The sequence below is a fragment of the Coregonus clupeaformis genome, unplaced genomic scaffold, assembly GCF_020615455.1.
Source record: "Coregonus clupeaformis isolate EN_2021a unplaced genomic scaffold, ASM2061545v1 scaf0061, whole genome shotgun sequence".
In the NCBI taxonomy this organism is placed as follows: domain Eukaryota; kingdom Metazoa; phylum Chordata; class Actinopteri; order Salmoniformes; family Salmonidae; genus Coregonus; species Coregonus clupeaformis.
Window position 1 is genome coordinate 682,723 of NW_025533516.1, and position 25,270 is coordinate 707,992.

Below are 25,270 nucleotides of genomic sequence, written 5' to 3' on the forward strand. Positions count from 1 at the left end.
GCTTTATAAAAGCCTGAGTAGATCTATACTGAACAAAAATATAAAACGCAACATGTAAAGTGTTGGTCTTATGTTTCATGAGCTGAAATAAAAGATCCCAGAAATGTTCCATACGCATAAGCTTATTTCTATCAAATTTTGACAACAAATTTGTTTACATCCCTGTTAGTGAGCATTTCTCCTTTGTCAAGATAATCTATCCACCTGACAGGTGTGGGATAATCAAGAAGCTGATTTTGTCACAACACAGTAGAGTTTGGAAAACTAGACAAAACATTCCATAACAACAACTTTCTTATCCAGAGCGACTTACACATTTCATGGATGTGATCAACAGAAGATAGAAAATCAGTTTTGTCTGAGCTCTAGGGGACAAAACTGCAACACTTTCAAAGACTTTACAGATCATAAGGAAATCAGTCAATTGAAATAAATTCATTAAGCCCTAATCTATGGATTTCACATGAATGGGAATACAGATATGCATCTGTTGGTCACAGGTACGTTAAAAAAAGGTAAGGGCGTGGATCAGAAAACCAGTCAGTATCTGGTTTGACCACCATGTGCATCATGCAGCGCGACATCTCCTTCGCATTGAGTTGATCAGGCAGTTCATTGTGGCCTGGGGAATGTTGTTCCACTCCTCTTCAATGTCTGTGTGAAGTTGCTAGATATTGGCAGGAACTGGAACACGTTGTCGTACACATCCAACCAGAGCATTCCATACATGCTCAATGGATGAGTATGCAGGCCATGGAAGAACTGGGACATTTTCAGCTTCCAGGAATTGTGTACAGATCCTTGCGACATGGGGCCGTGCATTATCATGCCTCACGATCTCGTCACGGTATCTGTGCTTAAAAATGTGCATTGATAAAATGCAATTGTGTTCGTTGTCTGTAGCTTATGCCTGCCCATCCCATAACCCTACCATGGGGCACTCTGTTCACAATGTTGACATCAGTAAACCGCCCGCCCACACGACACCATACACTGTCTGCGGTTGTGAGGCCTGTTGGACGTACTGCCAAATTCTCTAAAACCACGTTGGAGGCGGTTTATGGTAGATAAATAAACATTAAATTCTCTGGCAAGAGCTCTGGTGGACATTCCTGCAGTCAGCATGCCAATTGCACGCTTTCTAAAAACTTGACATCTGTGGCATTGTGTTGTGTGACAAGACTGCACATTTTGTCCCCAGCACAAGGTGCACATGTGTAATGATCATGCTGTTTAATCAGCTTCTTGATATGCCACACCTGTCAGGTGGATGGATTATCTTGACAAAGGAGAAATGCTCACTAACAGGGTGCAAACAAATATGTGCACACAATGAGAGAAATAAGCTTTTTGTGGGTATGGAACATTTCTGGGATCTTTTATTTCAGCTCATGAAACATGGGACCAACATGTTGCGTTTATATTTTTGTTCAGTGTATATGAATGGAGTATACAGTCAGAAAAGTAGGAATTCCCTATGAATCAGGAAAAATCACATCCCTGAAATTCGCATTCTCAGTAGAACACGATTATCTTCGGTTGTTCCTTCGGTGCCAACATGGACTCCACGGATGCTTCGAACAGAGTTTCAAGGTGGGAAAAAAAGAGAAAAGTATATCAAACTGTGTACAGTAAATCCACAGCCCCTTTCAACGGCTCTACCAGGTGGGCATCATGTCGGGGAACCAGACACGGCCCAGGTGCTTTGACACCTCCCAGTGGATTTCGTCCAGGTTGTACTTATGGTCGGGAATCAGCACCTCCTCCATGATGGACAACTGGGACAACCTCCGACCGCACATCTTCACGAATTCCACGAACGCACTGCACGACACCTCACACTCCCCAAGGCCAATGGCCGACAGCTGGGTGCAGCGCTTGGCGATGCGGATTAGCTCCTCGTCCAGTGGCCGCAGCCCGTTGGCACACACCACCAACTCCACCAATCGGGGGCAGTGGAGCCCCACGCGGCCCAGCACGTCCTTACTGACCGAGCGACCAAAGTAGAGGTGGGTGATGGGGGCCTCCTCCTTGAAGAAGGGGCCGAACTCGTCCTCGTAGAGGAAGAAGTACATGACCAGGTTGAACTTGGGCGAGTGGCGCACCATAGCGTCCCAACTGGACTTCTTGATGGTGTGGAAGTGCTGCCCGGGGTTCTCACTGACCACGTCAATGCGGAGATGCTCCAGGTGCACGTGTTTCTCCGAGGAGAGGGCTAATAAGAGCTCATCGCTCAGCAGGTGGTAGTTAAGCGCCAGCTCCCTCAGGCCATGGCACTGGTCCGCCACACACAGGATACCTGCACACACAGCAAAGTTTGGTTTAGAAATATAGTCATGTTATAACATTATATATCCCTATTCATTCGAATTAATTAGTTTAGTTTTAAATGGTGTAACAGTAGAAGAGCCGAGACAGTCATTTTGACTGCATATTAATGTAAAATTGAAATGGCTCTGCAATTTTTTTACATCATGCCCGCCTCAGTCCTTGAATTTTCCTAAATAAGTCTGTTTAACACACTTATATTGTTAGAATTTTGAAATCACAAACAGAAAGCGTTATAAGCGGGTTTTAAAAGTAAATGTACTTTTTCCCTAATCCTCCTACAGTCACATACAGGTAAGACGTTTTGAATTCTATATAGTATCAGAAAGAACAGATTGAGGTTTTCAAAACACTAAGCCTACCGTCGCCAAATAACTCCAAATTTAAGAGATGAGCTCTATTTCAAAACATCACTTTATCCAAGACCAAGAATAACCGCTGTTCCTTTGCGCTCCAAAACATGAGCACACAGGAGATCGCCTACAGTAACAAACAAATGAAAATGCTATTGTGTTCATTGAATGAATGATTTTTTTATTTATTATATATATATATATATACTGCTCAAAAAAATAAAGGGAACACTAAAATAACACATCCTAGATCTGAATGAATGAAATAATCTTATTAAATACTTTTTTCTTTACATAGTTGAATGTGCTGACAACAAAATCACACAAATTATCAATGGAAATCAAATTTATCAACCCCATGGAGGTCTGGATTTGGAGTCACACTCAAAATTAAAGTGGAAAACCACACTACAGGCTGATCCAACTTTGATGTAATGTCCTTAAAACAAGTCAAAATGAGGCTCAGTAGTGTGTGTGGCCTCCACGTGCCTGTATGGCCTCCCTACAACGCCTGGGCATGCTCCTGATGAGGATGGCGGATGGTCTCCTGAGGGATCTCCTCCCAGACCTGGACTAAAGCATCCGCCAACTCCTGAACAGTCTGTGGTGCAACGTGGCGTTGGTGGATGGAGCGAGACATGATGTCCCAGATGTGCTCAATTGGATTCAGGTCTGGGGAACGGGCGGGCCAGTCCATAGCATCAATGCCTTCCTCTTGCAGGAACTGCTGACACACTCCAGCCACATGAGGTCTAGCATTGTCTTGCATTAGGAGGAACCCAGGGCCAACCGCACCAGCATATGGTCTCACAAGGGGTCTGAGGATCTCATCTCGGTACCTAATGGCAGTCAGGCTACCTCTGACGAGCACATGGAGGGCTGTGCGGCCCCCCAAAGAAATGCCACCCCACACCATGACTGACCCAACACCAAACCGGTCATGCTGGAGGATTTTGCAGGCAGCAGAACGTTCTGCACGGCGTCTCCAGACTCTGTCACGTCTGTCACGTGCTCAATGTGAACCTGCTTTCATCTGTGAAGAGCACAGGGCGCCAGTGGCGAATTTGCCAATCTTGGTGTTCTCTGGCAAATGCCAAACGTCCTGCACGGTGTTGGGCTGTAAGCACAACCCCCACCTGTGGACGTCGGGCCCTCATACCACCCTCATGGAGTCTGTTTCTGACCGTTTGAGCAGACACATGCACATTTGTGGCCTGCTGGAGGTCATTTTGCAGGGCTCTGGCAGTGCTCCTCCTGCTCCTCCTTGCACAAAGGCGGAGGTAGCGGTCCTGCTGCTGGGTTGTTGCCCTCCTACGGCCTCCTCCACATCTCCTGATGTACTGGCCTGTCTCCTGGTAGCGCCTCCATGCTCTGGACACTACGCTGACAGACACAGCAAACCTTCTTGCCACAGCTCGCATTGATGTGCCATCCTGGATGAGCTGCACTACCTGAGCCACTTGTGTGGGTTGTAGACTCCGTCTCATGCTACCACTAGAGTGAAAGCACCGCCAGCATTCAAAAGTGACCAAAACATCAGCCAGGAAGCATAGGAACTGAGAAGTGGTCTGTGGTCACCACCTGCAGAACCACTCCTTTATTGGGGGTGTCTTGCCTATAATTTCCACCTGTTGTCTATTCAATTTGCACAACAGCATGTGAAATGTATTGTCAATCAGTGTTGCTTCCTAATTGGACAGTTTGATTTCACAGAAGTGTGATTGACTTGGAGTTACATTGTGTTGTTTAAGTGTTCCCTTTATTTTTTTGAGCAGTGTATATACGTATTCTAATCTTAGCCAAGACCTTAATAAACACAACAAAATTATTATTTTGAAATCAGGGTTGGGCGGTATCCATATTTCCATACTTTCACACCATGCCTGTGCCATCCCGGGATATACGGTATTACTGTAGCGCACACAAGGGGTGCTATAAAAAAAATTCAAATGTAAAAAAAAGCCACAAAAAAACATCACTTAACAAAATGCTAACAAGTACTAAGGAATTCACATAGCGGATGCTAGGTAAATGCTAACGAGGGCATTACTACTAGGACAGACAACCCAGCTCCTAAAGTTATGCAAGTATCTCAAAAGCAGTTTGCAGCACACACAAAACAAATATTAGGCACCTGGGATCTTAATCTAGGAGGGGTTGTCTTGCTGCTGTTACCATGAAGTTTGATCTTGCAAGCTAATGTTAGCCATTTAGCTAACATTAGCAAGACTCAGTTGGAGAGTATTTATTTGGCACATCTTAGATAAGTTTTAAATTGAAATTTTAGTCATTTAGCAGGCGCTCTTATCCAGAGCGACTTACAGGAGCACTTAGGGTTAAGTGCCTTGCTCAAGGGCAGATATTTTTCACCTAGTCGGTTCGGGGATTCGAACCAGCAACCTTTCGGTTAATGGCTCAACACTCTTAAAAAAAAGCTTCATAATGAAAAACGATCTAACGTGCGAAATGATGAACGCGATCTGCTTATCTATTACGTAGTGCACAAGTTGACTGCAGGTATTTACTTAAAAGTAAATATTCATAGCCCAAAAAAAGGTCACTTACCATAATGCTAAACAAAATGCTAACAAATAATAAGGAATCCTCATAGACAATGCTAACGAATGCATTGCAAACATTTTGTACAGTTCCTGACCTAAACTATACAAGTAATTCAAAAACGCTACTCACAGTTTGCTGCACACACAAAATGAATATTAGCCAGCAAGGCTCTTGATCCAGGAGGGGATTCTCTGCTGTTAACAAGCGAATGCTTGATTATGGAAGAAGCTAATCACTTAACACTAAATTAGCAAACCAAATGCCCAACTGCTGAGCATTTAGCACATTTTAGACAGTTAACTTAATAGTTATAAGATATCTAGCTGGCAAACATTTAGATGTGAATTCCATGCTGTAATTAGATCACCTGGCGCGTGCTGCATGACAGTGAGTGACACACAAGGCTCCGGTCTCTTGTCGTTGTGTGCTTGTAAACAAACACCACGTGACTGGGGACTACCGTAAACTACATAATAATGTGACAGATGAAATGTTCTTTATCTCCTAACGTATTGCACAAGTTGACTGCAGGTATTTACTTAAAAAGTAGCTACAAATATTCAAATGTATAAAACTTGAAATAAATAGTTTCAACGGTATTGAAAAACCATCCAGTGGCTTTTTCCCAAATACCCCCGGTATACGTTATACCGCCCAAGCCAAGTTAGAACGTTGCAGTCAAAAGGCTGCTCATTGGTGTAGTGAGGGGGATAGCGAGACCCGGCAGTTTAAGTGTTAATGAGGGCTTTCAGTGTTGTGCCCAAGGTTTTCGGTTTGAAACTACAGATATGAAGGTAGCGCACTTAAACTTCAAAACAATCAAAGCTCTTTACAGGCAGATGCATTATAGTATAGGCCAGGGCTCTTCAAATCTGGTCCTGGAAGGCCGAAACACTTCTGGTTTAATTCAGACCTAGGATATCAGGTGAATGCAATTAAAAGGACAATTCCACCACTTTTCAACCTCATATCTCCAGCACCATACCAGTGTCTACATATGTTAAAACGGCACGTTTCTATGATCTGTGGTTAAAAAGATAATGTCCTAAAAAATGCTAGGATTAAAAGTAAAATAAAAATAAAATGATTAACAAGACCTGCAACTGGTTTCTAGCCAGGGAGGGTATTTTCTTGCTCCCCACGTCACCACGAATCTCAGTCTTTGAAAATCACTTTTTAAAATGTTTTAACTTTTGATGATGTCATCGGGTAGAACTTGAGGTTGAAAAGTGGTGGAGTTGCCCTTTAACTACCAGATAGAAACAAAAACCAGAAGTGTTTCGGCCAGGTCCGGCGTTAAAGAGCCCTGGTATTGGCAAGCTTGAAATGTTATCAGACCCATTTCGACCATTGAGGGGAATTAGAGCTCAGACATAAAAGTTGATTCAGTGGCTAGCTTTGCACTTGGCTAGCTAACAGTAGCTGCTAGGGGTAAGTTATAACCTACATTTGTGTTTTGTTTTTACATACTGGTAACCAGAATCGTTCAAGGGAATTCGGGACATGGGTGACTAGTTAACGTTAGCTTGGCTCTCTGTGTGTTCGTGCTCTGGGAGGAGTTTTTGTTTTTCGTTGGCAGAAAGCAATGGCTAGCTAGTAGGCTAACTATTCTAGCTAACTAACTGGCTGAATAAGTTGACAACGGACTCGCTCAAGCTGTCGGGACTAACCCACAACGTTAGACACGGACACGAATGATCTGCTTGGCGTGTTGACACACTGGTGGTTTGTTGTGACCGAGTATTGGTGCTAAACCGTGTTGTTGGAGGTTGGCATGCTAGTTGGCTGTGGCATCATAGGATTCGGTGCCCTGGACGGTTTTCACGGAAGAATACTGTACCAAGTTAGCTAGCTGAATAAACTAAGTTAGTCTATTCCTAGAAAACATTGAACCGCTGTAGTTTACAACAATTATAGTTTCTGAGGTGGAAGTTGGGAGAGTTATATTTGGGTGTTTCAGTGAAACGTAAGTGAGGGAGGCCCCGCTCGCTCGCTTTCCCAGATGTTTAGTTCATTTCATTTCATTCCGATCTCCTTTGCATTATTGTAGCCATTTTATGTAGCCTGTCAACTATGCATCTGTCTATCCCTGTTCTCTCCTCTCTGCACAGGCTATACAAACGCCTCACACCGTGTGGCTGCTGCCACTCTAACTTGGTGGTCCCTGTGCGCACAACCCACGTGGAGTTCCAGGTCTACGGCAGCCTCTGGAACTGCCGTTCTGCGGCCAACAAGGCAGAGTTCATCTCAGCCTATGCTACCCTCCAGTCCCTCGACTTCTTGGCACTGACGGAAACATGGATTACCACTGAAAACACTGCTACTCCTACTGCTCTCTCCTCGTCTGACCATGTGTTCTCGCATACCCCGAGAGCATCTGGTCAGCAGGGTGGTGGTACAGGAATCCTCATCTCTCCCAAGTGGACATTCTCTCTTTTTCCCCTGACCCATCTGTCTATCTCCTAATTTGAATTCCATGCTGTCACAGTCACTAGCCCATTCAAGCTTAACATCCTTATCATTTATCGCCCTCCAGGTTCCCTTGGAGAGTTCATCAATGAGCTTGACGCCTAGATAAGTTCCTTTCCTGACAGATGGCTCACCCCTCACAGTTCTGGGTGACTTTAACCTCCCTACGTCTACCTTTGACTCATTTCTCTCTGCCTCCTCCTTTCCACTCCTCTCCTCTTTTGACCTCACCCTCTCACCGTCCCCCCCTACTCACAAGGCAGGCAATACGCTTGACCTCATCTTTACTAGATGCTGTTCTTCCACTAATCTCACTGCAACTCCCCTTGTCTCCGACCACTACTTTGTATCCTTTTCTCTCTCGCTCTCCTCCAACACTACTCACTCTGCCCCTACTCAGACGGTAATGCGCCGTCGCAACCGTCACGCTCTCTCTCCCGCTACTCTCTCCTCTTCCATCCTATAATCTCTTCCCTCTGCTCAATCCTTCTCCCTCCAATCTCCTGATTCTGCCTCCTCCATCCTCCTCTCCTCCCTTTCTGCATCCTTTGACTCTCTATGTCCCCTATCCTCACGGCCGGGTTGGTCCTCCCCTCCTGCTCCGTGGCTTAACGACTCATTGCGAGCTCACAGAACAGGGCTCCGGGCAACCGAGCGGAAATGGAGGAAAACTAGACTCCCTGCGGACCTGGCATCTTTTCACTCCCTCCCCTCTACATTTTCTTCCTCTGTTTCTGCTGCTAAAGCCACTTTCTACCCCTCTAAATTCCAAGCATCTGCCTCTAACCATAGGAAGCTCTTTGCCACCTTCTCCTCCCTGCTGAATCATTCCCCCCACCATCACTCTAAGAATGACCTTCTTGATCCAAACCAGTCAGGTTTCAAGACTGGTCATTCAACTGAGACTGCTCTTCTCTGTGTCACGGAGGCTCTCCGCACTGCTAACTGCCATCACGGTTGACAACTCCGTTGTGTCCTCCTCCCAGAGTGCAAAAAGCCTTGGCGTGACCCTGGACAACACCCTGTCGTTCTCTGCTAACATCAAGGCGGTGACCCGATCCTGTAGGTTCATGCTCTACAACATTCGGAGAGTACGACCCTGCCTTACACAGGAAGCGGCACAGGTCCTAATCCAGGCACTTGTCATCTCCCGTCTGGATTACTGCAACTCGCTGTTGGCTGGGCTCCCTGCCTGTGCCATTAAACCCCTACAACTCATCCAGAATGCCGCAGCCCGTCTGGTGTTCAACCTTCCCAAGTTCTCTCACGTCACCCCGCTCCTCCGCACACTCCACTGGCTTCTAGTTGAAGCTCGCATCTGCTACAAGACCATGGTGCTTGCCTACGGAGCTATGAGGGGAACGGCACCTCCGTACCTTCAGGCTCTGATCAGTCCCTACACCCAAACGAGGGCATTGCGTTCATCCACCTCTGGCCTGCTGGCCCCCCTACCTCTGCGGAAGCACAGTTCCCGCTCAGCCTAGTCAAAACTGTTCGCTGCTCTGGCACCCCAATGGTGGAACAAGCTCCCTCACTACGCCAGGACGGCAGAGTCACTCACCACCTTCCGGAGACACTTGAAACCCCACCACTTTAAGGAATACTTGGGATAGGATAAAGTAATCCTTCTACCCCCCCCAAAAAAAGCTGGCTATAAGGTGAATGCACCAATTTGTAAGTCGCTCTGGATAAGAGCGTCTGCTAAATGACGTAAATGTAAATAAAAGCTATAAATAGTAGGCTTACCAGAGAAACAGACAGCTGGATTCAACTAAATAAACAGCCCTTATCAGAGCTGGCTATTAAAGTGGGTCCAGGAAAAATCTACGATATGGTTAAGAATAGAGTTCACTCATGCCGCCTACAATGAATTTGGCTTTTGTAGTTTACTGTAGTTTGTAGATTACGATGGGTCTGAAATAACCCATTAAAAGGAGACTTGACAAATGAATTCAGAAGCCTCTCTTGGAAGTCTGATTGAGGACCTTATTACTGATGAACAGGGCCTAAAATTACCATTTCGGTCCACCAGCCACTGTGGCAGGTAGATTTACAAATCTACCAGCCACTCAATATTCTTTTACCAGCCAAAATAAATAAGAAATGCTAAAATTTCAACACAAAAAAATTGATGAGCATGCATTGTAATGTTTCTAAAACAATACATGTATTACTAGTAAAAAGTAATGTGGTATATTGTTTCATAAAATGTTGTTTGACCTGAGTCTTTGAACCAAAATATTACAGATGAGACAAATGTTCACCTGCCCCTTTAAGTACGGGAGGTTATCGTGATAACACGACTAATGTTTGTGCCTGAGATTTAGAGTATGACTAGTAGCCACATTGTTCAAATTTCAACTGCTAAGAAAGAAGACATGGAAAAACAACCTAAATCAGCTCTTCACGTGCGCACAGCCCCAGCCAGGCAGTGTTGCAGAGCGAGGTGGGATAGGTTATAGAGCAGTGGTCACCAACCTTTTCTGAGTCAAGATCACTGAGTCAAAATGCAAGCAGAGATCTACTGCTCAGGTTTAAAAAACGTAAACATATGCAACATTAACCTATTAAAAATAGTTCTGTAGCAATGAGGTTTGTAGTAGGCTATATGCCCAATAAATGCATTATCACTATGCTTGAATTGCCTTGCCAATGTTGTTTTTCAGACCATTTTGAAACTATATATTTAAACATTTTAGGTACACTACATTTACATCATTTAGCAGACGCTCTTATCCATGTGGACACCTGCTCGTCGAACATCTCATTCCAAAATCATGGGCATTAATATGGAGTTGGTCCCCCATTTTTTGCTATAAGAGCCTCCACTCTTCTGGGCAGGCTTTCCACTAGATGTTGGAACATTGCTGCGGGGACCTGCTTCCATTCAGCCACAAGAGCAGTAGTGAGGTCGGGCACTGATGTTGGGCGATTAGGCCTGGCTCGCAGTCGGCGTTCCAATTCATCCCAAAGGTGTTTGAATGGGTTGAAGTCAGGACTCTGTGCAGCCAGTCAAGTTCTTCCACACCGATCTCGATAAACCATTTCTGAATGGATCTTACTTTGTGCATGGGGGCATTGTCATGCTGAAACAGGAAAGGGCCTTCCCCAAACTGTTGTCACAAAGTGAGAAGCACAGAATCGTCTAGAACGTCATTGTATGCTGTAGCGTTAAGATTTCCCTTCACCAGAACTAAGGGGCCTAGCCTGAACTATGACAGCCCCAGACCATTATTCCTCCTCCAAACTTTACATTTGTCTCTATGCATTGGGGCAGCCAAACACAGATTCGTACGTTGGACTGCCAGATGGTGAACCGTGATTCATCACTCCAGAGAACACGTTTCCTCTGCCGTCCAATGGCGGCAAGCTTTACGCCACTCCAGCCGACGCTTGGCATTGCGCATGGTGATCTTAGGCTTGTGTGCTACTGCTATGGAAACCCATTTCATGAAGCTCCCGACAAACAGTTATTGTGCTGACGTTACTTCCAGAGGCCGTTTGGAACTTGCAAAGGACAGATGATTTTTACACGCCCCACGATTCAGCACTCTGCGGTCCCGTTCTGTGAGCTTGTGTGGCCTATCACTTCGCGGCTGAGCCGTTGTTGCTCCTAGACGTTTCCACGTCACAATAACAGCACTTACAGTTGACCGGGGCAGCTCTAGCAGGGCAGAAATTTGACTAACTGACTTGTTGGAAAAGTGGCATCCTATGACGCTGCCACGTTGAGTCACTGAGCTCTTCAGTAAGGACATTCTACTGCCAATGTTTGTCTATTGAAATTGCATGGCTGTGTGCTTGATTTTATACACCTGTCAGCAACGGGTGTGGCTGAAATAGCCGAATCCACTAATTTGAAGGGGTGTCCACATACTTTTGTATATATAGTCTATATGATCACACTTGTATTCGATCATTTGTTGTATTACTTTTGAGGCACAGCTGAGTGAGCATAATCACTTGCTTTATTTTTGATTTTACTGGACTGATGATGGCCTGCATATGATGGTCAGTTTGAGGGGAGGGAGTGAGCAGCGGTGAGGCTGCCTCTCTTTGACTCACCGCCCCCTCCGCTCTCCCTCCCGCCACTGACAAAAAGGAGACACAGTCCTCCAGCTGTGCTGTGCGCTCAAGGCTTCTTTTTACAGTCTATGGCTCGAGGAAACTGTGCAGACACGGTGATCTGAGCTATCTTTTTGGCCAGCGGTAGTCCTGTAGGTGCACTTGATTTGCTCTCTGGGCCTGCCGGGTAGGCAGAGTTCTACCTTCAGACACATTAAATGGTTCAAAATGGGAACACTGCCTTCCCGGCACTATGGCTGCTGAATCAAGTGCACCTACCGCCAACAGCACAAAACTAATACAAAAAATAGAAAGCTAAGCTAACATATGGAATTGTTTTAAAATGGTTATACCAAGGATCATTTAGCTATATGATTTTGAATTTTAGGACCCCTTAAGGTATCAAAAGAATATACAAAAAAATTGGTTGATTAAACATTTAATTGATTTGGCCTTCCTGCCATTAGCCCATAGAAACGCATTGAATAGCAGCTTCATACATGGATAAACATAAGTCCAAAACATTTCTAAAGGAAGTTTGTTCTGAAGTGTCTGTCCTATTTCGGACATATAAGAAATTAAAGGGAACACTTAAACAACACAATGTAACTCCAAGTCAATCACACTTCTGTGAAATCAAACTGTCCACTTAGGAAGCAACACTGATTGACAGTAAATTTCACATGCTGTTGTGCAAATGGAATAGACAACAGGTGGAAATTATAGGCAATTAGCAAGACACCCCCAATAAAGGAGTGGTTCTGCAGGTGGTGAACACAGACCACTTCTCAATTCCTATGCTTCCTGGCTGATGTTTTGGTCACTTTTGAATGCTGGCGGTGCTTTCACTCTAGTGGTAGCATGAGACGGAGTCTACAACCCACACAAGTGGCTCAGGTAGTGCAGCTCATCCAGGATGGCACATCAATGCGAGCTGTGGCAAGAAGGTTTGCTGTGTCTGTCAGCGTAGTGTCCAGAGCATGGAGGCGCTACCAGGAGACAGGCCAGTACATCAGGAGACGTGGAGGAGGCCGTAGGAGGGCAACAACCCAGCAGCAGGACCGCTACCTCCGCCTTTGTGCAAGGAGGAGCAGGAGGAGCACTGCCAGAGCCCTGCAAAATGACCTCCAGCAGGCCACAAATGTGCATGTGTCTGCTCAAACGGTCAGAAACAGACTCCATGAGGGTGGTATGAGGGCCTGACGTCCACAGGTGGGGGATGTGCTTACTGCCCAACACCGTGCAGGACGTTTGGCATTTGCCAGAGAACACCAAGATTGGCAAATTCGCCACTGGCGCCCTGTGCTCTTCACAGATGAAAGCAGGTTCACATTGAGCACATGTGACAGAGTCTGGAGACGCCGTGCAGAACGTTCTGCTGCCTGCAACATCCTCCAGCATGACCGGTTTGGCGGTGGGTCAGTCATGGTGTGGGGTGGCATTTCTTTGGGGGGCCGCACAGCCCTCCATGTGCTCGCCAGAGGTAGCCTGACTGCCATTAGGTACCGAGATGAGATCCTCAGACCCCTTGTGAGACCATATGCTGGTGCGGTTGGCCCTGGGTTCCTCCTAATGCAAGACAATGCTAGACCTCATGTGGCTGGAGTGTGTCAGCAGTTCCTGCAAGAGGAAGGCATTGATGCTATGGACTGGCCCGCCCGTTCCCCAGACCTGAATCCAATTGAGCACATCTGGGACATCATGTCTCGCTCCATCCACCAACGCCACGTTGCACCACAGACTGTCCAGGAGTTGGCGGATGCTTTAGTCCAGGTCTGGGAGGAGATCCCTCAGGAGACCATCTGCCACCTCATCAAGAGCATGCCCAGGCGTTGTAGGGAGGTCATACAGGCACGTGGAGGCCACACACACTACTGAGCCTCATTTTGACTTGTTTTAAGGACATTACATCAAAGTTGGATCAGCCTGTAGTGTGGTTTTCCACTTTAATTTTGAGTGTGACTCCAAATCCAGACCTCCATGGGTTGATACATTTGATTTCCATTGATAATTTGTGTGATTTTGTTGTCAGCACATTCAACTATGTAAAGAAAAAAGTATTTAATAAGATTATTTCATTCATTCAGATCTAGGATGTGTTGTTTAAGTGTTCCCTTTATTTTTTTGAGCAGTGTATATATTTTTACATGTATTTACCCCTTTTTTTTTTGCCACTAAACTATCTCCATATATACTCCCATTCATTTCTTAAACAGAGTTGGAACTTATTTGATGTCCACTAATCAGGAGTCGACTGTATAGTTGCCCTAGGGACCATTCAATGGAATAATCCATTCTAGGGACCATTCAATGACCATAAACTCAGACAAGCACCCTACCTGCAGGAGAGACATGAGGGCAGCTGCTCATCTTCAACAGCCTCAGAGTGTCGCTGTTGTTGGCCACCAGGACCTTCAGGGACGGGTCGTCCACCGGTGTGTCGTCGATCTTCAGAGATGACAGGGACTTGGAGTTGACAAACACCACCGTCAGGGCCGAGATGAAATGAGACTAAAAAAATGAAGAAAACATTTTGAACCAGTCAGTCAACAGGTAAATAAAATGGATGACTGCAGGTAGTGTATGGACATCTAGCAGGTGTAGAGTACAGGCTATGACAAAGACCCTAAATCGTCAAAACACTGCACTAAATTCCGGAGCATCAACACAGTGGACTGTTTAATGGAATTGCCTTGATAGAATGAATGGAGAACGTGTACAGGTTGAACTGGCTGCACACCACTCCACTGTGTAATTACAGGCTCAGTGTAAACTGTGGAATTTTTGACCAGCCAAAAGCTGACGGACAATCAAACCATAGTTATAGAATTGTATTCACATTCGAGATTACACATTAGAATGCCATTGTCATGGAACATTTGGTACCAACATGGAGGATAGTTTCCTGAACACTGACATTTTGTTACATTACAGCCTTATTCTAAAATTGATTTTTTTTTAATTCCCCCCTCCATCTACACAGAATATAAAGCAAAAACAGGTTATACCTTTTTTTTTTTACGGAAATATGACATTTACACAAGTATTCAGACCCTTTACTCAGTACTTTGTTGAAGCACCTTTGGCAGCATTTACAGCCTTGAGTCTTATTGGGTATGACGCTACAAGCTTGGCACACCTGTATTTGGGGAGTTTCTCCCATTCTTCTCTCAAGCTCTACACAGCTATTTTCAGGTCTCTCCAGAGATGTTCAAATCGGGTTCAAGTCCGGACTCTGGCTGGGCCACTCAAGGACATTCAGAGACTTGTCCCGAAGCCACTCCTGCGTTGTCTTGGCTGTGTGCTTAGGGTCATTGTCCTGTTGGAAGGTGAACCTTCACCCCAGTCTGAGGTCCTGAGTGCTCTGGAGCAGGTTTTCATCAAGGATCTCTCTGTACTTTGCTCTGTTCATCTTTGCCTCGATCCTGACTAGTCTCCCAGTCCCTGCTGCTGAAAAACATCCCCACAGCATGATGCTGCCAACACCATGCTTCTCCGTAGGGATGGTGCCAGTATTCCTCCAGACATGATGCTTCGCATTCAGGCCAAAGAGTTCAATGTTGGTTTCATCAGACCAGAGAATCTTGTTTCTCATGGTCTGAGAGTCCTTTAGGTGCCTTTTGGCAAACTCCAAGCGGGCTGTCATGTGCCTTTTACTGAGTGGCGGCTTCCATCTGGCAGAGAGATGGGAGAACCTTCCAGAAGGACAACCATCTCCACAGAGGAACTCTGGAGCTCTGTCAGAGTGACCATCAGGTTTTTGGTCACCTCCCTGATCAATGCCCTTCTCCCCCGATTGCTCAGTTTGGCCGGGCGGCCAGCTCTCGGAAGAGTTTTGGTTGTTCCAAACTTCTTTCATTTAAGATTGATGGAGGGCATTGTGTTCTTGGGGACCTTCAATGCTGCATAAATGTTTTAGTATCCTTCCCAAGACCTGTGCCTCGACACAATCCTGTCTCAGATCTCTACGGACAATTCCTTTGACCTCATGGCTTGGTTTTTGCTCTGACATGCACTGTCAACTGAGGGACATTATATAGACAGGTGGGTGCCTTTCCAAATCATGTCCAATCCAATTGAATTTACCACAGGTGGACTCCAACCAAGTTGTAGAAACATCTCAAGGATGATCAATGGAAACAGGATGCACCTGAGCTCAATTTTGAGTCTCATAAAGGGTCTGAATACTTATGTAAATAAGGTATCTGTTTTTTTATTTGTCATTATCGGGTAGTGTGTAGATTGGTGATTATTTTTATTTAGTCAATTTTAGAATAAGGCTGTCACTTAACAAAATGTGGAAAAAGTCATGGGGTCTGAATACTTTCCAAATGCACTGTAAGGCCAATCAATGGCTCTGATTCCAACAGGCTGAGTGTACGCTACCTTGGGCAACTCCATGAAGCTTGGTCTGGCCGTGGAGATGAGCCCTAGAGTCTTTAGTGAACAGTTCACCAGCTGGGAGAGAATGTCACAGGCTGCCTCAGCAGACTCCGTGCTGCTGTCCACCTAGAGATAAAAAAATTAAATGTATACTTAACAAAAATATAAACGCAACATGTAGTGTTGGTCCCATGAGCTAATATAAAAGCGTCTCAAATGTTGTGCACAAATTTGTTTACATCCCTGTTAGTGAGCATTTCTCCTTTGCCAAGATAATCCATCCACCTGACAGGTGTGGCATATCAATAAGCTAATTAAACAGTATGATCATTACACAGGTGCACCTTGTGCTGGGGACAATAGAAGGCCACTCTAAAATGTGCAGTTGTGTCACACAACACAATGCCACAGATGTCTCAAGTTGAGGGAGCATGCAATTGGCATGCTGACTGCAGGAATGTCCACCAGAGCTGTTGCCAGAGAATTTAAATGTTAATTTCTCTTTCATAAGGACTAATGAATTTATTTCAATTGACTGATTTCCTTATATGAACTGTAACTCAGTAAAATCGTTGAAATTGTTGCATGTTGCATTTATATTTTTGTTCACCCAACGCCTGACGCCTATCATAAAATGTAATCTTGATTTCACGTACCATTCTTAATCAAAAACATACATCATTGCAGTTTCCCCTAGGATTTTTCAGCAGCGGTGGCAAAGTTGGCGTAGGTAGTCCGCGTGGACAATGGCGCTGTCTCCAACCAACATTTTAGAGGCCCTCATCTTGGTCGCAGACAAATGTTCCTGCTTTTAAACTAATTTCCTGCAATTCAGCAAACCCAAGAGAAAATGTGCAGTTTTAAAGCTAATATCCTACAATTCTACAAAATTTGCCATGGTTTATGCCGTGTTCTTATGCTATCGCAGTGACTCAAAAATAACAAAATGAATGGGGGCCCCATGACATTAATTTTAATTTTAGATTCTCCCTTTTATTTTGGTTATTGTTAGTTCTCAAAAGATGATCTTATTTTAAAATATACTTTCTTGTTTTAGTCATTTAAGTTTACACAGAAAATTGTTTTACCATCCCGAAAATATAAAACTTGGAAGTGGCTGCAACAATTTAGCAGCGGCGGCCCGCCGCTTCTAAATTGATAAAGGGGAAACAGTAAATTGTCTTTCCCACTCACTTTGAAGCTGACATACTGCAGGTGGTTCGAATGCCTCTTGATGATCTGCTTGATTAGGTCTGGGTGTGTCGCCTTCAGGTAAGAACTGGCAGGCTGGTTCAGCTCAAACTCAAAGCACCGCCACAGCTCGGGCATGTGGAAAGCTTGGTTCCAGCCGCGGCACACCTGCGAGGCGTACGCCCGGTCCAGAAGAGGCAGGAATTGGAAGATGTTGAGCAGGATCTCCTGAGGGAGCAGTGCCCAGTCGAAGCCAAACTCGCTGAGATCTACATCCGTCTCTTCTTCTTCTTCTTCTTCTTCCTCCTCCTCCTGTTGGTGCTTCTCTTTGTTTGGCTGTAGCTTCCGCACCTTCTTGCAGGACTCGGTTGGGCCCTCGCTGGAAGAGCTGCAGGCGTCCTCATCTCCTTTCACCCTCTTCATCCTATAGGGGGAGACACACAACCATGTTTGGTGGGAATAATACGTCGCAAATCATGGGCCTGCTGGCAATTATAGTTTATTAAACTCAGGGGATTTCGTACATAAAAAAAATCACAGCATACATGCCATAATTATAGAAGAATAAACAGCCAGGTAACAATATTAAAAAGGTGTCTTATTGTATTGCCTAATTGGAACTAATAACTGAGCATGCATTTCTGGCATACAACATTTTCACCATTAACATTATATTAGTTAGGCATGGGTAGGGACGTCAAAAGTTCCGGTATGGACGCTCTAGTCTAGAGTGCCTGGTTAAATTGTGTTTAGGAACATTTTTTTTTACCTCTAAATGGTTAAACTAGTGAGAAATGTGTGACTATTGAAAAACGTCTGAGTTTGCTTTATTTACCATCATCCTAAATTAAGATATTTCATTATTTTGCCATATCTAATTAATATACTGACCAAAAATATAAAACGCAACATGCAACAATTGCAATGATTTAGTCAATTTAAATAAATTCATTAGGCCCTAATCTATGGATTTCACATGACTGGGCAGGGATGCAGTCATGGGTGGGACTGGGAGGGCATAGGCCCACCCACTTGGGAGCCAGGCCCAGGCAAATCAGGAGAAAAAAAAAATCTCTACAAAAGGGCTTTATTACAGACAGAAATACTCCTCAATTTCATCAGCTGTCCAGGTGGCTGGTCTCAGATGATCCCACAGGTGAAGAAGCCGGATGTGGAGGTCCTGTGCTGGCATGGTTATACAGTCTACGGTTGAGGCCTGTTGGACTTACTGCCAAATTCTCTAAAAAGACGTTGGAGGCAGCTTATGGTAGAGAAATGAACATTGAATTATCTGGCAACAGCTCTGGTGGACATTCCTGCAGTCAGTATGCCAATTGCACGCTCCCTCAAACCTTGAGACATCTGTGGCATTGTGTTGTGTGACAAGACTGCACATTTTAGAGTGGCTTTTTATTGTCCCCAGCACAAGGTGAACCTGTGTAATGATCATGCTGTTTAATCAGCTTCTTGATATGCCACACCTGTCAGGTGGATGGATCATCTTGGCAAAGGAGAAATGCTCAATAAGAGGGATGTAAACAAACTTGTGCACAGAATATTATAATAATAATAATAATAATAATAATAATAATAATAATAATAATGCCATTTAGCAGACGCTTTTATCCAAAGCGACTTACATTCATGTGTGCATACATTTTTACGTATGGGTGGTCCCGGGGATCGAACCCACTACAAGCGCCATGCTCTACCAATTGAGCTACAGAGGACCACTTATATATGAGCAAAATAAGCTTCTTGTGCGTATGGAACATTTATGGTATATTTTATTTCAGCTCATGAAACATGGGACCAACACTTTACATATTGCGTTTATATTTTTGTTCAGTGTAGATTTAAGTCTAAACTGTAACTCGTCCACTCAGGAACATTCACTGTCCTCTTGGTAAGCAACTCCAGTGTAGATTTGGCCTAGTGTTTTAGGTAATCAATCAAATTTTATTAGTCACGTGCCGAATACAACAGGTGTAGACCTTACCGTGAAATGCTTACTTACAAGCCCTTAACCAACAGTGCAGTTAAGAAAATATTTACTAAATAAACTAAAAGTAAAAAAATATATATAAATAAATTAAAGTAAGTAACAATAATGAGGCTATATACAGGGGGTACAGGTACCGAGTCAATGTGCGGGTGTACAGGTTAGTCGAGGTAATTTGTACATGTAGGTAGGGGTAAAGTGACTATGCATAGATAAAACAGCGAGTAGCAGCAGTGTAAAAACAAAAGAGGGGGTGTGTCAATGCAAATAGTCCGGGTGGCCATTTGATTAATTGTTCAGCAGTCTTATGGCTTGGGGGTAGAAGCTGTTAAGAAGCCATTTGGACCTAGACTTGGCGCTCCGGTACCGCTTGCCGTGTGGTAGCAGAGAGAACAGTCCATGACTTGGGTAACTAGAGTCTTTGACAATTGTTTGAGCCTTCCTCTTGCACCGCCTATTATATACAGTGGCTTGCGAAAGTATTCACTCCCTTGGCATTTGTCCTGTTTTGTTGCCTTACAACCTAGAATTAAAATTGATTTTTGGGGGGTTTGTATCATTTGATTTAGACAACATGCCTACCACTTTGAAGATGCAAAATATGTTTTATTGTGAACCAAACAAGAAGTAAGACAAAAAAACAGAACTTGAGCATGCATAACTATTCACCCCCCCCAAAGTCAATACTTTGTATTGCCACCTTTTGCAGCAATTACAGCTGCAAGTCTCTTGGGGTATGTCTCTATAAACTTGGCACATCTAGCCACTGGGATTTTTGCCCATTCTTCAAGGCAAAACTGCTCCAGCTCCTTCAAGTTGGCTGGGTTCCACTGGTGTACAGCAATCTAAGTCATACCACGTATTCTCAATTGGATTGAGGTCTGGGCTTTGACTAGGCCATTCCAAAACATTTAAAATTGTTTCCCCTTAAACCACTCGAGTGTTGCTTTAGCCGTATGCATAGGGTCATTGTCCTGCTGGAAGGTGAACCTCCGTCCCAGTCTCAAATCTCTGGAAGACCGAAACAGGTTTCCTTCAAGAATTTCCCTGTATTTAGCGCCATCCATCATTCCTTCAATTTTGACCAGTTTCCCAGTCCCTGCCGATGAAAAACATCCCCACAGTATGATGCTGCCACCACCATGCTTCACTGTGGGGATTGTGTTCTCGGCCTGATGAGAGATGTTGGGTTTGCGCCAGACATGGCGTTTTCCTTGATGGCCAAAAAGCTCAATTTTAGTCTCATCTGACCAGAGTACCTTCTTCAATATGTTTGGGGAGTCTCCCACATGCCTTTTGGCGAACACCAGACGTGTTTCCTTATTTTTTTCTTTAAGCAATGGCTTTTTTCTGGCCACTTCCGTCAAGCCCAGCTCTGTGGAGAGTACGGCTTAAAGTGGTCCTATGGACAGATACTCCAATCTCCGCTGTGGAGCTCCTTCAGGGTTATCTTTGGTCTCTTTGTTGCCTCTGATTAATGCCCTCCTTGCCTGGTCCGTGAGTTTTGGTGGGCGGCCCTCTCTTGGCTGGTTTGTTATGGTGCCATATTCTTTCAATTTTTTTAAATAATGGATTTAATTGTGCTCCGTGGGATGTTCAAAGTTTCTGATCTTTTTTTAGAACCCAAATCTGTACTTCTCCACAACGTTGTCCCTGACCAGTTTGGAGAGCTCCTTGGTCTTCATGGTGCCGCTTACTTGGTGGTGCCCCTTGCTTAGTGGTGTTGCAGACTCTGGGGCCTTTCAGAACAGGTGTGTATATACAGTGGGGAGAACAAGTATTTGATACACTGCCGATTTTGCAGGTTTTTCTACTTACAAAGCATGTAGAGGTCTGTAATTTTTTATCATAGGTACACTTCAACTGTGAGAGACGGAATTTGCATTTTATTGCATGCCATAAGTATTTGATCACCTACCAACCAGTAAGAATTCCGGCTCTCACAGACCTGTTAGTTTTTCTTTAAGCAGCCCTCCTGTTCTCCACTCATTACCTGTATTAACTGCACCTGTTTGAACTTGTTACCTGTATAAAAGACACCTGTCCACACACTCAAACAGACTCCAACCTCTCAACAATGGCCAAGACCAGAGCGCTGTGTAAGGACATCAGGGTTAGAATTGTAGACCTGCACAAGGCTGGGATGGGCTACAGGACAATAGGCAAGCAGCTTGGTGAGAAGGCAACAACATTTACATTTTAGTAATTTAGCAGACGCTCTTATCCAGAGCGACTTACAGTTAGTGAGTGCATACATAATTTTTTGTATTTTTCATACTGGCCCCCCGTGGGAATCAAACCCACAACCCTGGCGTTGCAAACGCCATGCTCTACCAACTGAGCTACATCCCTGCCGGCCATTCCCTCCCCTACCCTGGACGACGCTAGGCCAATTGTGCGCCGCCCCATGGGTCTCCCGGTCGCGGCCGGCTACGACAGAGCCTGGATTCGAACCAGGATCTCTAGTGGCACAGCTAGCACTGCGATGCAGTGCCTTAGACCACTGCGCCACTGCAACACAACTGTTGGCGCAATTATTAGAAAATGGAAGAAGTTCAAGATGACGGTCAATCACCCTCGGTCTGGGGCTCCATGCAAGATCTCACCTCGTGGGGCATCAATGATCATGAGGAAGGTGAGGGATCAGCCCAGAACTACACGGCAGGACCTGGTCAATGACCTGAAGAGAGCTGGGACCACAGTCTCAAAGAAAACCATTAGTAACACACTACGCCGTCATGGATTAAAATCCTGCAGCGCACGCAAGGTCCCCCCTGCTCAAGCCAGCGCATGTCCAGGCCCGTCTGAAGTTTGCCAATGACCATCTGGATGATCCAGAGGAGGAATGGGAGAAGGTCATGTGGTCTGATGAGACAAAAATAGAGCTTTTTGGTCTAAACTCCACTCGCCGTGTTTGGAGGAAGAAGAAGGATGAGTACAACCCCAAGAACACCATCCCAACCGTGAAGCATGGAGGTGGAAAAATCATTCTTTGGGGATGCTTTTCTGCAAAGGGGACAGGACGACTGCACCGTATTGAGGGAAGGATGGAAGGGGCCATGTATCGCGAGATCTTGGCCAACAACCTCCTTCCCTCAGTAAGAGCATTGAAGATGGGTCGTGGCTGGGTCTTCCAGCATGACAACGACCAGAAACACACAGCCAGGGCACCTAAGGAGTGGCTCCGTAAGAAGCATCTCAAGGTCCTGGAGTGGCCTAGCCAGTCTCCAGACCTGAACCCAATAGAAAATCTTTGGAGGGAGCTGAAAGTCCATATTGCCCAGCGACAGCCCCGAAACCTGAAGGATCTGGAGAAGGTCTGTATGGAGGAGTGGGCCAAAATCCCTGCTGCAGTGTGTGCAAACCTGGTCAAGACCTACAGGAAACGTATGATCTCTGTAATTGCAAACAAAGGTTTCTGTACCAAATATTAAGTTCTGCTTTTCTGATGTATCAAATACTTATGTCATGCAATAAAATGCAAATTAATTACTTAAAAATCATACAATGTGATTTTCTGGATTTTTGATGATAAAAATTATAGACCTCTACATGCTTTGTAAGTAGGAAAACCTGCAAAATCGGCAGTGTATCAAATACTTGTTCTCCCCACTGAGAATCATGTGACACTTAAAGTCCACCTGTGTGCAATCTAACTAATTATGTGACTTCTGAAGGTAATTGGTTCCACCAGATCTTATTTAGGGGCTTTATAGCAAAGGGGGTGAATACATATGCACACGCCACTTTTCCGTAATTAATTTAGTATAATTTTTTGAAACAAGTATAATTTTTTATTTTTTTACTTCACCAATTTGGACTATTTTGTGTATGTCCATTACATGTAATCCAAATAAAAATCAATTTAAATTACAGGTTGTAATGCAACAAAATAGGAAAAACGCCAAGGGGGATAAATACTTTTGCAAAGCACTGTAGGTCCTGGATGGCAGGAAGTATTGGCGCCTGTGAAGTACTGGGCCGAACGCACTACCCTCTGTAGCGCCTTACGGTCGGATGCTGAGCAGTTGCCATACCAGGCGGTGATGCAACCTTTCAGGATGCTCTTGCTGGTGCAGCTGTAGAACCTTGAGGATCTGGGGACCCATGCCAAATCTTTTCAGTCTCCTGAGGGGGAAAAGGCGTTGTCGTGCCCTCTTCACGACTTTCTTGGTGGTGTGTTTGGACCATGATAGTTTGTTGGCGACGTGGACACCAATGAACTTGAAACTCTCGTCCCGCTCCACTACAGCCCCGTCGATGTGAATGGGGGCGTGTTCGGCCCTCCTTTTCCTGTAGTCCACGATCATCTCCTTTGTCTTGCTCACGTTGAGGGAGAGGTTGTTGTCCTGGCACCACACTGCCAGGTCTCTGACCTCCTCCCTATAGGCTGTCTCATCGTTGTCGGTGATCAGGCCTACCACTGGTGTCATCAGCAAACTTGATGGTGTTGGAGTCATGCTTGGCCACGCAGTTGTGGGTGAACAGGGAGTACAGGAGAGGACTAAGCACGCACCTCTGAGGGGCCCCTGTGTTGAGGATCAGCATGGCAGATGTTGCCTACCCTTACCACCTGGGGGTGGCCCATCAGGAAGTCCAGGATCCAGTTGCAAAGGGAGGTGTTCAGTCACAGGGTCCTTAGCTTAGTGATGAGCTTTGTGGGCACTATGGTGTTGAACGCTGAGCTGTAGTCAATGAACAGTATTCTCACATAGGTGTTCTTTGTCCAGGTGGGAAAGGGCAGTGCATTGTTGGTTAAGGCCTTGTAAGTAAGCATTTCACATTAAGGTCTACACCTGTTGTATTCGGCACATGTGACAAATACAATTTGATTTGTCAATATTTATTGTCTATGGTTAGCAGGAACAGCATCATTTTCAAAATATATTTTAGGAATATAAATAACATGAATTTCCAATGGTATTGTTCTTAAATCGGGTAAAAACTTCTGTGATTGATTGATTTGGATGATATACCAGAATCACCAAAACGGGTTTGCCCTGCCTACTAAGGGGCCATACAGCCATTGGAGTCAGAAGGGCAACTGTAACATTAGCAACAAACTAGGAACCAATAACGTTACTTATTAGCTAAGTAAGCTAGCTAGCTAGCAAGGCCATTACATTGTTTAGCTATAATGACTTTATCCAAAAATAGACTTAACTAAGACTACACGAAGAGCAATTCATATTCAACTCAAAGTGGACTATACAATGATGAAGAACCTAACGTTAGCTAGCTAAGTTAGTTAGCTATCCATTAAAATAAAGTTATATGACAACTACTTAGCATCTCATAGCTAGCTAGTTAGCATCCTCATGAGTGGAAGGACGCTGTCTGGCCAAGTTTGCTGTGGCAATGTTAGCTAGCTAGTTAACTAGCTAGCTAACTGTCAACACGTAACGAGATAGTCAAATTAATGGTAAATAACTAACCCAAACGTTAAACCGACAATCAAATTATATTCTAGTTGACCCATCCCCTTACCTTATGTTTACACTTGGCAGCTGGATAGCTGTTTGCAGTGGAAAAAATCCGACGTGTTGTTGTGACAGAAGCGGTGCATTCTTCTTCTTCTTCAGTGGGGTTTATCGGCGGTTGGTATCCAACGTTATGGAGCATTACCGCCACCTATTGTATTGGAGTGTAGGCCAGAGACAGGGAGAAACTCACTCCTACCCGCCAGCCCCGTTTCTCTTAAAAAAGATAACAAAATATTTGAGACTATATTTAATGACGTTCTACTCAATATACTCTTTAAACTAATTTCCTGTATCCCCTTCTCCCTCATACTAGATCTCATCCTCTCTCTTTCCCTCTGATACTGCCCACACTGTAGCAATACATGCTCCACGGTCTCTGTTTCCTGACAATAATCACACTTTCCTGTTGGATGCTTTCCTATCACATTTAATGT

The 25,270-nt window shown here is 44.8% G+C and overlaps 1 protein-coding gene across 1 annotated transcript; it reads right to left on the reverse strand.

Annotated features, from left to right (window-relative positions):
* Window positions 1-1,367: 1,367 nt before the first annotated feature.
* Window positions 1,368-24,918, reverse strand: LOC121546848 (F-box/LRR-repeat protein 3-like). The gene is made up of 5 exons (XM_041858094.2): window positions 24,841-24,918; window positions 17,355-17,775; window positions 16,164-16,286; window positions 14,117-14,288; window positions 1,368-2,299 (listed from the first exon to the last, which is right to left on the reverse strand). The coding sequence occupies exons 2-5, from the start codon at window positions 17,772-17,774 to the stop codon at window positions 1,659-1,661; spliced, it is 1,356 nt and encodes a 451-aa protein (XP_041714028.1). The 5' UTR covers window position 17,775; window positions 24,841-24,918; the 3' UTR covers window positions 1,368-1,658.
* Window positions 24,919-25,270: the final 352 nt, after the last annotated feature.

What these genes read in the sequence shown, in the direction of transcription:
- LOC121546848 (XM_041858094.2), bottom strand. Translation starts at nt 17,774, where the DNA reads ATGAAGAGGGTGAAAGGAGATGAGGACGCCTGCAGCTCTTCCAGCGAG. An exon ending in GCTTCATGGAGTTGCCCAAG is followed by an intron (nt 14,289 to 16,163) that starts GTAGCGTACACT and finishes TCATTTTTTTAG; the next exon opens with TCTCATTTCATCTCGGCCCT. An exon ending in CCCTCATGTCTCTCCTGCAG is followed by an intron (nt 2,300 to 14,116) that starts GTAGGGTGCTTG and finishes CTGTGTGTGCAG; the next exon opens with GTATCCTGTGTGTGGCGGAC.